This window comes from Plectropomus leopardus, chromosome 2 (assembly GCF_026936395.1).
Source record: "Plectropomus leopardus strain MGB_pleo_1.0 chromosome 2, ASM2693639v1, whole genome shotgun sequence".
Lineage (NCBI taxonomy): Eukaryota > Metazoa > Chordata > Actinopteri > Perciformes > Serranidae > Plectropomus > Plectropomus leopardus.
In genome coordinates this window covers 29078099-29095991 of record NC_142177.1, presented here as the reverse complement: position 1 = coordinate 29095991, position 17893 = coordinate 29078099, and the positions used below count along the sequence as shown (strand labels likewise).

The following is a 17893-nucleotide window of genomic DNA, read 5'->3' as shown; positions in this document are numbered from 1 at the left end:
CTAGCACACTATGTTGTAACTCGATTGACTTTTAAATTCATTTGGGAGATAAACAGCAGCCTCCTGGATGAAAGTCCGGAGTTTGTTTGACCCACTTCATGCTGACTTTCTTGCTTTTTATAATATGGCAGTTGCTGGGAGCATAAAAAAATTGACAAACTGGGAGTGAGCCCAGGTTGAAAATGGCTGAATATTCGCCGATGACAATTTCCATTTTTTCTTCAGTATACATTTACTGTAAAACAAAAACTTTTATAATACAGTACATATTTCTATTTTAGTTTGCATCAAAAACTGCAAATTAACAGCAAAATTAAAGTCAGAAATCCCTAATTAAAATGTAAAGTGATCTGATTTATTTCATTTTAGTCATCCAAGGGAAATGTTGCTTTTCTTAAGAAATAGAAATATCTTGGGACACTGAGACACTTTTTTTTACATGACAAGTACTGGCTCTGTGTGAATCACAACCAGTCACAACGCCAAAGTTACAACATGCACAGAACAATAGAACATTTATACAGAAACAACAGCATAGAAAGTCAACAAGTAAAAATGTGTTGGTTTTTTTGTTTTTTTTTTACAAAACAGACAGCCTCAGGACCTACAAACAACATTGTATAAGAGCTGGCTAAGGTCGTTCAAATATCTTTATTTTTCAATTCCCTGGAAACAGTGTACTTTACAAAGACTGATGGCTTAGGCAAGGTTGGGGTCAATTCCACTGAGAGCTGAAAACGTAGAAAAAATATAGTTTGTGATTTTAATTTTTATTAGGTTTTAATTTGTGTTATGCTCTAATACTGGTTCCTTTTATAGTGTCATGTGTGATGTGTGTTTTACTCCATCTAGGCATTTTGAATCGACCCCAACCCTGTAATACAGTGTTAGATTCAGAGTATGTGGAATTGGGCTACTTGCTAAAGCGGTGGTTGTAATTGGGTTTTGGAAACTACCACATGTCCTTGAACAGGGTCCTATGGGGTTTCTAAAAAAATGAATAAGGCTTGAACCTCTTTACAGTTAAATTTAGAAGCTAGCACGGCAACCAAATTCTATTTTAGGTTTCAACTAGATGCATTTACTGTACAGCCGGGAGCCTTGTTTTGAAAAAGTGTGAGAATCTGTGCTCTTTATTTTTGTTTGAATCAATAAATGAGAAATAAAACAAGTTGCTTCATTGTGTTTTCTTCATACAGCATGATGGTTTAGTCATTTGAACTTCTCCACTAGGATCTCACTGAATGGTTTTGTTAATTTGAATGGCTCCCTTGGAAATGGATAATAGTAAAGTGCCCAAAAGAAATAAATTAAAAAAACAAAAAGGATGACTTGTAAAAATCAATGATTTTTTTGTAGTATGGTGGTATCATGTCACAGTATCACAGTCTAGGTATCAAATCACAATATCATGCTTGATGTTTGTTTTGCACTACCTTGTCTAAAAGAACAAGAGTGTCAATACTGGCGGCAGGATTTCAATGCTTGTGTTTGTGTGTATGCACATGGATAAATAAATCTCAGTTCTCTAAAACAGTGCTTGCTGTCTATTAATGGAATATTGATTGTCAATATTGTTGAGAGATATTTCAGTGAAAAAATGGTCCCTGACTACCATAATATAGAAAACCTAAATGATTGAACAAGAAGCTCACACGAGGTTGTGTGATCTGAATGCCCTTTATCTTTGTGGTGAATATTAAATTTAATTGAAATGCATTTAGAAGAACATATCTGACTGAAATTTGTTTTCTTTTACAACTTAGGTGACATAAGGTAAAATATGTTAGCATACATTGGCCTTGACTTTCATAAGATAAAAAAGCTATGAAAAGTTAATCAGGAACTAGCATCCAACCGGTGGTCAATGAACCAAATGTTTCTCTTGTTAAGACTTGTCATGTAACCAAAAGAAAAAAACACTGTAATGGACCAAGCTGAACTAGACCTGTACCACTTCCACCTCCCAATGCGATATGAAAAATTATGCAAGTTTGTTCTGGGAAAAAAAAAAAAATGAATATATGAATACCTCCATAGGAGCAGCCATTCATAGCAAGTTTTTGGGGAAACCTTAAAATGACTCAATCTGAATATCACCAGATCTCATCTGCAAAATGTTAAATATCTGCAGTCAATTGTAATGCCATAGATATATTGTCTTGTGTTAAAATTCAAATCATTTACTTGGCAACACCTTTGCAGACGATGCCTATGTTTATGTTTTAAAATTCTGTTTTTACAAACGTAGCTTTTAAAGTTAGCAGATATTTGAGATCATGTGCAACAGAAGATAATAATTAAAGATTTTGTTTGAATTTTAAAAAAAAGAATGTAGTGTAACATAGTTTAGGAAGCTGAATAATTTATCACCAGCTCAAACCATCCATCCTTGCCTAATAATGATGAGTTCTATATAAGATCCATAAAATGTGCGTGCTGTCCCTCTCTTCTCAGCTGTAAATGAAGCTGCACTTTGAATTGTGTGCTATAGTAATCAAATTCACTCATATGGTTAGAGTTAAATCTGTGTCACTGCTGCATGCTAGAGTTAGATCTGTTGATAGAATATGGAGAAAACAGAAGCAGGATTCCCCCGACATGCATACATTCATAAACAGTTCATTCTTCTCCATTAAGCGGCAGCCACACTGCTCTAATGCCCTGGCTTTACAGCTGTCACACACACACACACACACACACACACACACATGGCTCCCACTGCCTCTCACAGTCATTGCTATTCCTTTCACACCTCAGCTTCTCTCACTATGGGAGAGCAATATGAAATGGTTCAACTCTGTGATTAAAACAGGAAATGAAATCAGGGTTTGTGATTAGACTCTTAGCCACAACACTAAAAAATGAATGTCACTCATCTTCTGTTGACTTTTAAATACTTTGCTCAACACCTGCATTTCTAAAAGGGCAATGACCTCTTTCATTTGTATTTCATCATTTTACTTTTATGTCCATGAGCTTTTCCAGTTTGGTCGTTTTTGAGTTTGTTTAATTGGCAGTGAAGTTCTACTTCGCTCATCTAATTCATTTGTGATGACCTACTCTTGCCCTTCCCATCTAAAATTCAACATATCCTCATACAATGGTTTGTATGATAGCCTATGAAAATGCACACACAAAAGTTGATATAATATACAATGAATTAACGTCCCCCAAATGATGTTGTGTCCTTAACGTAAAGTTACTTAGGTTTAGAAAGAGATTCGAGATGATAATGTACCTTAAAATGATTCAACGTCACTCAAGGTTCACACAGGTCCAGTCCCCTGGGGAAAGGATTGATCATGACTATCAACAATCTCGATGATGATCATCATATCATAAGTAGGGTATGTACAAATTGTGGTGCAATACTTGGCAAAAGTAACAAACAGTGGATGAGAACAGCCTGTGATTAAAGATTTCAAGGGGCTATGGAGAGGAACAGTAGGTTAACTCTTTAAACTCACTCTATATGAAGGTCAAGTCAATATATGATTTATTTAATTTTTTCAATGCTGGGACTATGATGAAGACCATTTCTATAATGCTTCTCTTGGGGGAAGCACTGCTGTCTCCCTGTATTCTGTCTGAAGGGACACTTACTATGAACACATGATAGAGAATGCATTGCTGGGAGTTGCAGTATTTATGAAACACTACAGATTTTAGACAAAAAACAACAATGTACAAGGTCCTCAAATCATAATGTTGCTTTTACACTTACATAAATATGCACAGTGAGGAGTTTCTCTGCTAACATGTAACTACTGTGCATACCTGTCACTTTATGGGTACATGCTTGTGTGTGAGTTCCTGTATACTGTATGTGTTGAACATATGTAACATGCAATTAGACCTTGGCGCCCCAATTACTAAACCATTGCTGAGCTGCTGCAAGTCCTTGAGACAGCTGCTGTCTCCATGGAAACTAAGTGTATCTATGTATCCTGAAAATGGTCTTTTATACCTTTGTGCATCTCTAGTGGGTGTATATGCTCATGCATGGGTTTGATTAGGTCAAGCATTTACAACCGACTTAAAGTAAACCTAGTGGCGTATATTTGTGCTTTCAAAGTTTATTTTGACAATTAAAGGAACGAAGTAGAGATGGATAACTCCCCGGCTTCTAGTATCAAATACACACCTATTCCATTCGCTAAGTGTGAGATCGCTTTGGATGCTTTCATGTCAACACATTCCCACTCCCAACTCGTCAAATACAGCAGCTTGGTCAAGGGCCCTACACTTCAAATTTTGATGCTGGGTCAATTTCCACTTGTTACTTGCATGGTGTCTTTTGAAAATAAACTTCAGTGTAAAAACATAGGTCTCGTCTCCAAAACCACTTCAGAGTTAGGCAACTAAACTACTTGGTTAGGTTAAGAAAAAAAGATGAAGTTTCCATGCTTGTTTTATATATATATATATATTTTAAAGAAAGTTATGGACTATGTTATGTAGATAAATATAGAACTCAATGCTTCACACAGGACACAAATAGCCGTCTCCCAGGTGAAAGTCTTGTGTTTGTTTGACCCATCCAGTACCCCTTCCTTCCACCAACCCTACAGACTTTCTTCCTCTAACTACATCTTTGGCACGTATGGGTTAACTTTTTAGTTAATTGAAATCATGGTACGTCACATAGAAATGCTACAGGGGGGCCTTATGTGTCAGAATCAGGAACCAATGGCCACTGCTCAAGCTGCCATATTTGACACCGCAGGGTGATATTCATGTTGGTAAAAGGAAGGCCAATGCATGCTAAACATCTGTTACTGAAATTTAAACTTAATGTCAGTGATGTTATGCTTCAAACACAAAAACTTTATTTAAGGATTTTTATATATTTCATATCTAAAAGCGTCTCATGTTTTTATATGTTGACTGGTTGGATGCATGCATGCTTCATAAATGTGCACTTTATGCAGCATTCAAGCTTATTATTTCTGGCTTCTTATGTTAGCCCATATCAAAAATTCTTGGTCCACTACCACTAACATCCTTAAGAAATGATACTGAGGTGCTAAGACAATATTCAGTGGTCAAGACTTGAAAGTATCATCCATTCTCACTATGACATGGTAACATAGGGGATAGCAAAGTACTCTTCAAGAAAGAGCGCTCATGATAATGAGGATAATCGTCTGGAACCTCTAATAACTTCTGATGAAACTTACACAGGATTACTCTTCACATATGATTATGACAGCAGACTAGCAAATCACATGTTTCTATTAGGAACTTTCTCTTATCTATATAAAAATAAATCAGGTAAGACAATCTCAAGAGTGTGTGTACATGAATTACCATCATACCACCCATCAACATTCATTCGCACTCACTCACACACATGCTTACAATTTATGCAGACATGCACACCCCTACAAATGTAAATGACTAAGGCCAGTTTTGGGAATGGAGGGCACGAGTAAGTAGCTTATAGGCTTCTAGGTCCTCTCCTGTATCTCCAAGACTACAAAATGAACTGGAATTTAGTAATGGGATAGTGGGCAGTTGGGATTTTTTTTTTTTCGAGAGATATCCCCCTAACGCTAAAACCATCATTCGGTTTTGTTACACCACTTAAAACCACATCTCAATTTCTATGACGACTCTGCCTCTGCAGGGATCTCTGAACAGACCCATTGGCTACCTGGGAGTGCTGTTTTGTTTTGTGTTATACCTCTAATAGGAATGAGTTGAAGGAGGGGCAGTGACATTCTCCAATTTAGAAGTGTTTTTCTCCCAGAGTATTCACCACACATATTGACCCTGAGCTTAGTGCCCGATGGCATGCTCAGGTAATTTGTGAAATTTTCAAAGAGACCCTTTGTCTCTCCGTCTTCCTCCATCTCTGGCTTACAGAGTGTTTTTTAGTCTGTCCAGTGTCTCCATTACAAACACTCTAGCTCCAACTTCCTGTTTATCTCTGCTGCACTTGTGCCTCAGAGGTTTTTATCTAAAGTAGTTTGACGCCCCCTCTCAACCTTTGGCCTACGTGCCATCTCAGGTCCTACGTGATTCTCGTGAGCTACCCCACGAATGCTTTCAATAGGGAACAGACAGTTCTGTCCCAGCATTTTTTGGGCTGCTTCTAAATGGTTGGTGCCTTTCTGGTAATTGATGTTAATGCTGCGTTTTGGGCTTGAACCAGCCAAAAGACGCTCTGAGGGACTGGTGTCAGAGATGTCACGGAGGTGCTCATCATCATCTGTATCGGCATCGATGTATTTGCTGATGGAGGAGTCATGGAAGGTGAAGACAGTCGGGGCCAGGGTGGTGCTGTCTGGGGACTTTGGTGGGGTTCTGCTGCTGGCAGTGGTGTAGACAGAAACTTCAGGGCTCAACAGAGAGCGGTCTGACAAGACTGAGCTGTCTGAGAGTGGAGACGGGCCTGACTCCCCCTCGCTGCGACAGCCTCCTTTGGTGATAAGGCTTTTTGAGGAGTTGCCAGAAAAGAAGAATCTCCGTGCATTCTCTGAACATGAGGGCTTTGTGATAGACACAGGAGTCAGCATGGGCTCACGCTCCCCACCGGTTTGCTGGCCTGTTTTTGCACTGCTGTGCTGGGTCAAAGCTGTAGCCGGACTGTGGGAGAACCGGTTGCTTTCCTGAAGACCAATGTCCAATGCTGGACTATGGGAGAAGCGTGGATTCTCCTGGAAGTCTGTAGCACAACTGATGTAGCTGTCAATGCTGGACAAGCTTTTCATGTCCCCTACTCCTTCTCTGGTTCCTAGCACTGTTGGGCCATGGTCTTGGATGGCCCCCAGCTCTATCTCATCTCTCTGTTTGCCAGCTCTAGAGCCCCTGTCTTTTGCATTGAGGTTTGGCTGGGATTGTGTCTTGGCCATCTGGTTGTACATCTCCTCGAGCTTCTGAACATTTAGCCTCTGGGGACTGGTGGCTCGGGCCTTGTTAGGAGAGCTTAACTCCTGGGCATTGAAAGAACGATTTGAGCTTGTTTCTGATGCAGCTCTCTTTGGGGTCCATTTCCAACGGCTTGGAGAGAGATGGTTGTCATGTGGCCTCTCACTCTTCTCTACTACCACATCCATCAGTTCTGCGCTACGAGCAAACGCCTCTTTCAAGTTCATTGAGACAATGCTGCCGTTTCTCTTTGCCCTCTCTAGGGCCTCTCTCCGTTTGAGTGCTTTTTCCTGCCTCTTCTGCTCCTTGTAGAATTCTGAGAAGTTATTTACAATAATGGGAATAGGTAGAGCAATCACCAGTACTCCAGCTATGCAGCATAAACCCCCCACTATCTTTCCCAACAGAGTTTTTGGGTAGATATCTCCATAGCCTACTGTAGTCATAGTAATAGTAGCCCACCAGAAAGAGGCTGGAATGCTTTTAAATTTTGTATCCTCCTCATCTTTCTCAGCAAAGAACACCAGACTGGAGAAGATCATGATGCCCATGGCCAGGAATAGTATGAGCAAGCCCAGCTCATTATAACTTCTCCTAAGAGTAAAACCCAGGGACTGAAGACCAGTGGAGTGACGAGCCAGCTTCAGAATACGCAGGATACGCATGATCCGAAAAATCTGAACCACGCGGCGGACATTCTGAAATTGCAGCACACTCTTGTTAGATTCTGTCAGGAAGATAGTAACGTAGTAGGGCAAGATGGCCAGCAGGTCAATAACGTTTAGAGGACCCTTAAAGAACTTCCACTTGTTGGGGGAGGAGAGGAAGCGAAGCAGGTACTCCATGGTAAACCAGGCGATACATACAGCTTCCACATGGGCCAGTTGTGGGTTGTCTGATGACTGGCCAAACTCATCAGTGTCCTGCAGCTCTGGAAGGGTGTTCAGAGACAAGGCAATGGTGGATAGCACGATGAAGAGGATGGATATGATGGCCAGAATCTGAAAGACACAGTTATAAAGGTTGTATGAGTAAAAACTTTAGGATCAAGGAATGACAAATATCAGTTAAAAAATCAGATATCAGATGAATTCAATGAATTAATGAATTCCCTACACAGATTACAAAAAATGCACAGTCAGTGTATTTAAAAGGGGTTTTGATTACATAATGAAAGTGCTAACTGTATGTGAATTCCAATAACCTCACAGCCTAAAAAAACCTTCAATAAATGCCTGACTAAGTGTGTGATTGGCTGAGAGCTAATGGATTGGATTGCCTTAGACCACTCATTTATTCATGACTCACTTATCAGGCTTATCCACATGAGTGAGTTTACTTGAGTGGAAAAATAATGTTTAGCAACCAATGAACAAAAGCAAAAGCATACCAATACCAAAATCTCCAACTGTCTGATACCAAATGGACCTACCTTTTTAGGTAGGTTAATAACATGACTTTTTCCAACTCAGAATTTTGTGTATTGAACAGCCAGTCATCTGGCTTTTTGACTGTTTGTTTCTTTTGCTTCCATGCAGAGTTTAAGAGTGAATTGAATGGTGCTCGTCAGAACATTCAAAGTGACAGCAGCGCTCATGTAATATAGTAAACAAGCCAAGTGCTAACAATGGATTGGATATGTGCAACAACAGGCACCAAAGTGGTGGATGCACCAACGGTCAGCCCAATCACCAGATGAAAATGTTGGCATTTTTTTGTACATTAATGTACAATTTGTACATTATATATTAATTGATAGCAACTTTATGAAATGATGTAGTTCAGATGACATGTACATAGCCTGAGTTTCTTATCAGGAGGACGAGGGGATGGTGGATATTGTGAGCCCCAGGTGAACTGGCTGCCAAGCAGCAGACCACTGTTTGAGTCAAGCCGTGTTTTTTAACAATATGTGGTGACAGTTCCAGTGGTGGTTGTATTCATTAATTTATATTGGGTATTTTAAGCCAAAACATGATCTTTTCTTCACCATAAACAATAGTTTTTTGTTCCTAAACATAACCACTTGTTAATAAAATGTTATTACAACATAAAATGAAAAATAGAAACAAAAAAAACCCAAAATTGTTATGTTTCAGCATATTTGCCATATGAAACATACTAATCTAACATATTTGTGGTTTGAAGAAACACACAATGCATTTGCTAACATTTAGTCTGGCAACTGCTTCACAGCGGCCCAACAATGTCTTTTGAAGAGCCATGTTGACAGCATGGCTAAGAGGCCTTATTAGATTTAGAATCAGTGACCTAACTTGCATAAAAAGCTCAAGAATAGCCAGGTCAAATAGAAGGTGGATGTAGAATAAAAAAACAGGTTATGTAAATGCAATTCTATGATCACAGAAAGACCCATGAATGGGCTCCTAACCATTTTCATCTAGACTGAAATTTGCATGAAGTGGCAGAGATAATCAGACAAGTCCACTGTTTTCACACAGTGCTGACCCTGCTCAGTATTCACCAATACAGTGACATAGTAAATGTCAAATAAAAAAGCAAGGTGAAAGGCTTCGGGGCTCTGTCTGTGATCATATAACTCTGGTTACAAAACATTATCCTCATGCTATTTCACGTAGGTTTCTCCTTTTTAAGGGGATTCACACTGCTGTGTGGTAACCGGCCGCCTCCGGTCAAAGGTGGTAGAGGAGAAGCAGTTTTGAACATGGTCGTCAGGGTATGAAGCGGTTGCTGCCCATGTGCACATGCCTATTATTGTTTGAGTTCATGGTGTTGAACTTTTGGCGGTTGCTGGCAGGGTTTTGCTGGAAATATTTGATAGCAGGCATCACAGAGGCAGAAAAAAGACAAGATGGAAGAGCTAACAATTTTGGTCTGAATACCTGGAGTTGTTCAACACAGTGCCAGCAACTTACAAGGACAAGCAGAATTAAAACTGGACCGTTAATAACATTTCCACCAAACTTAAAATGACTGGTAAATTGTCCAAATACATAGAAATCTTTGGTAATTTCAGTTGTTTTTATTGTCCTGCAACAGAATGCAGCTATAGTCCTGCTTTTATTTCTGCCAGTGTTTGCTGAAGCACCTGCCTGACATTACAGCTATGGACCATGGCGGCAGCAGCCACTTTCAGAAACGCTTTACCCTTTGGGGGAATGCACTAGCAGACAAGCAGTTGTCAGGGGAGCTACAGTGTGGCAGTATGAAAGCATCTTGTTGGACTCTCTAGATTTAGAGGGTAGATGCCTATCACTGCCTGCACCGACTGCTGTGGCATTGCCATAACATAAAAATGAACACTTAGGAGCAGAATGTCCCCAGAAACCACTGGGTGATGGCTGATTCTCATTACACAGTACAGAAAACTTGGACATTTGTCAGAAAACAGCACCCTGCGCACACGCACACGCACGCGCACACACACACACACACACACACACACACACACACACACACACACACACACTACCCCAACCCACATTCTAACGATTATGCTAACAAGAAAGTTCGCTGTGGTAGACTACACCTGTTTTAGCACCATGTGACAGCTCCCCTCTCAACCGGCATTCATAGATCTAAAAAAAAATCACTGCCTTTGCTTTGAAGCATATTATTCTCGTAACTTGAGCTTTTTTGATCTGAACAAGACTACTCCGTCATGCGACAATAAGGAAAAAAAAAAAACAAAGAAAATGTTGCACAGCTATCCAGCTTGTAATATCCTATCAACCCCACTTATAGCTCAGATAAAAGATACATGTTAAGTAACCAGAATGATTTTATGTTTAAAGGGTGTATTTTGTGAATAAGAACTGATAGCAGCACTTTTGCGTGTTGCTGTAGTTGAGACTCTTTGTTTAAATGCATGAATTTCATTGATGTCACATCACAGACTTCGGTCCTGTCTGCACGTAAACAGCTTTTTCTAAAAACAGATATTTTCCTCTTTGATTTGGTCTCTCTCTCCCATGCAAACTGAGTTTTAGGATACTGATCATGAGATGTCTGAAAATGCCTTCCTCTTCCTTAGAAGAAGATAACATTATCTCCCGAATTGTTTTTTTTTTTCTTTTTTGTATAATTAGCATACTACACCTTGGGCCCATAGTTTGTTTGTTTGTTAGCACTACTTAGTCTAATTACCACTTTGCACTTAAATTTTAGTATTGCTGCACCAATTCACAGACAAACAGAGCCGTCTGCAGTGCCCAATATAATGTGGTCCACCTCAGCATCCACTGTTAAAAGTCTAACAGAAACAATGGCTTTCGGTCAGGCCTAGTCAAAACAACATATAGTAGGACAATTTTGAGATTGGGATTATTATCGATGAGGAGTGGAATGACAACTGTCCAGAGCATAATTTGTATCTTTGACTGATCTCCTGCGTCCTTATATCAATGAGGAGTTAGCAGTGATTAGATCCCTAGCAGGTGTTTTCAAAAAAGTCATGTTAGCCTGCAACGTTACACTTTACTATCTTTTCGGCAAGGGGAGACCGCAGAAAACAGCTAACAGCACCATTGGAGGTCAGTTTACCAAATCAGATAAAATCTGATTTTCTCCTCACTTAGACACCTGCAAATATTGTGGTATTATTTGGCCAAATTTTGATGTCTGCCACAGAGATTAAAGCTGTCAGCCCAAAGGAAGGTGAGCATAGAAAAATTATGTGGATGAAATATTTAACTTTCCTGAATATTGCAGTCCCTTTCATATGACCTACTAAAGAAAAAGTGTGGTTTACCCAATAGGAATAATTGAAAAAGTATCTTTTCTCCCGAATATTCTTTTCTTTTCTGTAATATTACATTAGGGTTATTTTTTAAGCTGCCATGGGGCTGTGCCCACATAAATGTGTACCGTTTTTTTAAGGGTTTATTTCATTATTCGTATAACGACAACCATGACATTTGCTCCTCCTGTGTGCATCCCAATGATAATACTTTTATTTTTATTTCTAAGAGGCTCTAAAATCCGCTTTCCTCAAACATGAGGATATAGGCCACAAATTAAACAGCTCTCTCTTGGTCTATGTGCTGCGGTATAGGAGCAGGGCTTGTGCCTGACCTGAGTGACAATGATTCACAGTGGCAGCATAATCCAGAAGTGTATATTTATCATAAACAAACATATGCTTGGATGTTCTGGCTCATTTTAATGCTTCTACACATTTATTACTATTGTGATTACTGACTAGACAACTACAAATTTGGTGTAACTCTGCCTCTGTAATCTGCATTTAATACCCCTTTATGTAAGGCTTCAAAACTGATTGTAGAGCAGTGATCTCAGCTATGTGGCAGGTGTTCATCTGTCACTGAAGTGCAGTGGGCAACCAGACGTACACCCTTGCATCCATATATTAAGTATAAGATAGAATAAGATTAAGTTATAGCCAACTATTTGAACTGTATATTAATTACTTATATATATATATATGTATATAAATAAAATAAATAATAAATAATATATTATAAATAATATAAATAATAAACAAATAATAACACACCGTTATCTAATTTTTTCAAATTGTTTTACCTACACTATCATATCATTTTTCCATGCGTCCCTCTAGTAACTGCAGGAATGCAGAAATACCCTCAAGGGTACAGGTACCCCTAGTTGGGAATTAATGCATTAGTGAACCAAGTACAAGATTACTTGATAAACTATAATCTGCACTTGTTTTAATAGCCCCGAATGACTCCAAAAAATCCTGACACAGGACCAAAAAGCACAACTTGGAGGATGAGTAGGAGGTTGTAGCTGGAACACAGAGCCTGTTTTGGAAGTAGCCCACACACGAATGAGGTTAGGATGTTATATGATGACATAAATCAAAGTTAAGAAAATAAATCTTGAAAAATTAGCACAGCTTAGATGCAGTGTAGGCATGAGACATATTCATAAGACACCCATGTACAGTTTAATACAGATTAGTATGAAATTAATTATTTCAGTGTGATTTAATTTGAATCATAAAATGAAAATAATAATTTCCTCCTCTTTGCTCTTTTTAACCTTGATCAAAACCTCATCTGTGAACTGGAATCAACTGGTTAAACACACAGTCACTTCTGTAAACAAACACGCTAAAGGCCAGCGTAGAGCATATGATGGGGGTTTTCCCCATATATCGTCCAGAGGAAATTAAAGCTTAGCAGCAGAAACAGGGCGATAGCAGCGGTTGTTAGGAGGTGATTGACAGCGCAGGCCTTCACAACGGCCTAATAATTCGAAGTCCATTCCCAAGAGTAAAAGTGATGGCTAAAGAGGCAACCTTATCTACGACCAATCAGAGCAGGAGGACACTGTTGCCATAGCGTCGTGGCAGACATGAATAATGACCCTATCTGTTTATTTTCTTCCCCTCTGTGCTCCTCTCCTCCTGCCCTGGAGGAAATCTATTTGAATCAAACACTTCAAGAGCAGAGGTGCCGCGACCGGAGAGCGAAGGTGGAGCTGACGAGTGTAGCATAAAACCGAATGGACAGAGAGAGTACAGGTAGTGCTGTGAGGAACTCAAAATTATGATGTAGTTAAAGAGAAAATTATTTGTGCAAAGTACATGAGTTTGTCACACAACAGAAAAATGTGTGTCCCTAAGCTGATTTGAGTGATTTAAAAAATGGCCAAGTATTTAAAATTAGGTATCACAATCGTGATAACATAAGCATGCACAGAGATATTTGGGGCATTTCTGTGGAAGGAGCTGAAATGTAGAAAAAGCTGCTGTAAAGTAACCATAGATGATAAAATAGATTAAGCTACAATGCCGTCACTTATTGGTTTGTGTTTTGAATGTTTTGAAGCCTCAAGTTCAGTGTTACATCCCTTGCCATCTTGTTTTTCTGAATCCAGAAGTGGCCACATTCGGGTGAGAGCTGGCCAGTGAAGAAGCAACACATTTTCATCTCAAGTCATCAAATATTGCAGCTTACAGTGGACTTCCAAGTCTAAATGTTATGTTTTAGGTACCCTTCTGTGTCTGCACTTTATGTTCCCTGATGCTGCCACAGTGATGTCAAGAAATGTCAGTGGTGGGTTATATTAGGTTATTCAATTCAATTTTATTTATACAGCCCATTATCACAAATCACAATTTGTCTCAGAGGGCTTTACAGCATATAGCATCCCTCTGTCCTTGGACCGTCACAGCAACTAAGGAACACCCCCCCGCAAAAAAAACCTTTAATGGGGGAAAAAAACAAACAGAAAGCTCAGAAAGAGAAACTGAGGAGGGATCCCTCTTGTCAACAGACGCACATGTTGATGGGTAGGATTAGGAGGAGGAAGCACATGGTAAGACGTAGGAAAAAACATCACATTCAAACGGGAAGCAAACACTGGGGTCCTACATCAAAGTCCGGGGTTTGTTCGACCCATCAACCTCCACTCCCGCCCACCCTATAGGTGCCCTCGTGTTCCATACCTTATATTATTTGCAGCATTTCAATCTGACGCCATCCAGCAGCATTTCATGCGTGTCATACTATTGCGCCAAAAGCACTGACAAAATGGTATTATTTTACAAGTTCGGAAAGAATACAGGCTGGGAGGAGCGAGAGTTGGATCTGACTGAAAAGCCGAGGACACCATCAGCAGACAGCCTGTTACTCGCTTGCACTTAATTATGCGTGACTTCAAGCTTCAATAAAATGTAAACAACAGGTGAGTTATAAAAAAGTTCACTCTCCGCACGGTTGTTATGAAAGGGGAAAAGTAAGGTTGGGCATTTTAACATGGAGGTCTATTGAGATTAACTGTTTTAGGGAGCCAGCCTCAAATGGCTGCTCTGAGAACTACAGTTTTTGGCACATCTGCGTTGGCAGCTCTGAAGGTTGCTTCTTTAAAGCAACTGACTCGTTTGTAGCAAACGAAGTAGCACAATGCACACCCATTCCTTGAGCCGTGGGATAAAAAACAAAGAACGAGCCACTGCACAGCAACAGACTCTTGTTAGCTGCTACTGAAGGAGCACATCCCCCCATCCAATAAATGAGCCACCATACAGCGACATTCAGTCGTTAACCCTGGCCAGGTAGCCGATTTGGGCTAAAAGATTGACTCGTATGTTTGTGACAACTATTTGGCTTGTGCTTATATTATTTTGGCATTTAATTAAGATGTGTTTTCATGTGAGATTCACTGAAAGAGCTAGAAGAGCCCATTCAACATTACAAACCTGCTGCTCATAAACAGGGGACGAACAAGATGACACTGATGCTATGTGCTCCAACTTTAGTTTGTATGTAGTAGAAGAGGATTATGTTAAGGATGGCTTGAATGCTTTATCACCAAGCCATGATTTTAGGCCCACCTAAAAAATCCTGGACACAATAATAGTGGAAAACAGTTGAATGGTCAAAGTCCACATTACTGTGTGGTTTTTCCAGTGTGTACCAGATGCAACAGAACTGTAATGAGCTGGAAAAAAAAGATGCTGATAACAATTCCCCAAACTTAAAGCTGTGGGAAATTGTAGCCACAGAAGAGCAGGACAAAAAAAGGGCAGAGGTAATAGGATTGAGAGGCTATAAAAAGGTTGCTAATGAAGGCACACTAATGCTGCGTAACATTATGGTTATGAGGTCAAGTTCCACGAGGAAACCCTGCTCATTTCCCACTGGTCTATGTCCCTGTTGCCCCTGCCTCTACACACTCTGCACTCGCTCATGCTGCCTCGCTTGTCTTTATCTCTTCCTATGCTGGGCTGTTTAATGTCACGGGGGCTAATTTCATCAAACTATTGCACTTTAAAGCTGAGATAAACCTTTCAGTGTGCATAAAGGAGACCGCTAAAAAACAACACCAAAAAAAACACATGTCTGGGAAAAGGTTGGCTGGAGTTCCAGACATGAATGTAATGGCATCAACACAATTACAGGCTATTCATAGACCCCCAGTGGACCCTGAGGCACACATAACAACAAAGGTGATAATAGTGGCCACGCCCCGAATTATGTCTGTTAATGTCATGCAAGTTAGGTGTGATGAATAACTCTATTATTACAACTAGATTATATGGACACAGATAAATGAGAGTGACTCCCTGCGAGCGCTCCTTGGTGGCCGACTAAAGGGAAGAAAAGATGAAGGGAGGGAGATATTTATATCTAGAGGAGACCAAACGACAACATGTGTGCAAAGGATGGAGAGAGAGAGCAGATTGACAAGAAATCCCACTGTGACTCTAAACAAAGCCTGATCACACTGGTTTGTGTCTCTGATGGCACACTGCAGATGCAAAAGTCCACATAGACCCCAATCTTCTACAGGACAAGGTGACACCAGCCCTCATCAGGGAGTTCGAGAAGATATCCAAGACACAATTGATGTGAATGACGCCCTAAAACCCCCCACCCAAACACATAGACAGCCCTGTGATGTTCTCCTCTGAGTTACATATGGGTAATAAATTATTTCATATACTGTAGGGAAGAGGGAATAAGCCTTCAGACACGATATCCATTGCACAGGGACTATTGGCTCACACACTACATATACCAAAACAATTGCTCTCCAGAGGCACGCACAGTTGGGGCTCCAAGAGAAGACAAACCCATTCATTTACAATTATTTCTTGCTGTAGTTGTACTTGCTGTTTGCTCTGCCACTAGCTCTCGCTCAAACACAATGCTCTGTTTTTATGCTGGCAGTGTCCCAGCAGCTGTGATTAATTTTCTTTGCGCTACATTGGGTTTCGCCATGGTCGGGTCCATTCATCTGTCTCCCCAGCACTCATCCAACAAGGGCGGAACCTTGAACTTTGCCCTTTTTATATAGACTTTAAAAAAAACGAGCAGTATTATAAATCAGATGTTGACCATTAAACTGTTGATGTGAATGTGAGCACAGAACTGAGGGAAATTAGTGGTCATTGAGGCATCAGCTGATAAAAAATTTGATATGTAATGCAGAATTTATTGAACCAATGAATCCTGTTGGGATAACCCCCTGAGTGCCTTGTAATCAGCAAGAGTATGATGTTATGATGTTCATGTTATTTGTAAGAAAAGATTGTTGTATTTCTGCTTTCCTTCGAAAGTTACAGAAATGTAATGGTTTCTGCACTCTTCATGGCTAATACGTTTCAGTTTGCAAGATATTTGTAATGCGGAATAGTTGTAACACCTTTATATTCTCCAATCAGAAACAACAAGAATCACGTAAATTGCTCTGCACATGCTCAGTTAAATCCTTATTCCTCATTAAGTAGAACTTAATAGCAGCCAGGGTACCCTACCCTACCCTAAAAGAGCTTGAAAAACAAACAAAAAAAATGTCTAAAATGTCACAGCCATCCGCAGTCACTCCTACATGATTTAGTTGTTTATTTGGTTCAGCCACCTCTGTGTAGTTCGGCACAGCTCAGGTTAGTGTTTTCACACTGTATTAAGTTTGGTGGCATCCCAAGTGACAGTACAGGAACTCCCAGACTCCCAGTGCTCCGGCTGGCACCTTTCTCATTAGCAGCAACAGGAGCAACAGACACACTGCTGCGCTTTAGCAGTGGAAGCTCTGGTTCCTGTGAATCCCCAGACCATTGTCTGTTAACTCTGCCAGCACTCACTAAGGGGAAACACATTGAATCTACCTAAGAATGACAGGTGATACTCTTAAAGGATAACTTTGCTATGTTTCAACGTTAACATCATCTACCAAAGTGTAAGAGGGGAAACTCAGAAAAACTCATATTTTTTGTCAATACAGAACATACTGACAGATTAATTGCTTCAGCTGATTGCATTTACCATCAGCACTGATTGGATATCCACCTAAAACGTGGCAAATTACTCCTTTAAACTTCCACTTAACGCTTAAATAGGCATGGACTTTAAAGGTTTTAGTAAAGATGTATTTATTTTCAGGTAAATAAATCCAGGTCTCGCTTGATCACTAAGATCCCCTGACTAGCTGACTTGTTTTCCCATCATCCCTTGAGCCACATCCGAGGCCACAGGGATACCAGGCAACACTCTCCAAGCCTCGACTGCCAGCCACTGTCACCATGACAACCCCCTTGAAG

The 17893-nt window shown here is 40.1% G+C and overlaps 1 protein-coding gene across 3 annotated transcripts in view; it reads right to left on the bottom strand.

The window, feature by feature from the left end:
* Positions 1 to 649: 649 nt before the first annotated feature.
* Positions 650 to 17893, bottom strand: part of kcnb1 (potassium voltage-gated channel, Shab-related subfamily, member 1) — a 43708-nt gene continuing 26464 nt past the window's right edge. For all 3 annotated transcript variants that reach the window (XM_088090122.1, XM_042507382.2, XM_042507391.2), the window contains exon 3: positions 650 to 7877. In XM_088090122.1, coding sequence (XP_087946248.1) covers positions 5952 to 7877 — 1926 coding nt within the window. In that variant the 3' untranslated portion in view covers positions 650 to 5951. The remainder of the gene's footprint in view (positions 7878 to 17893) is intronic.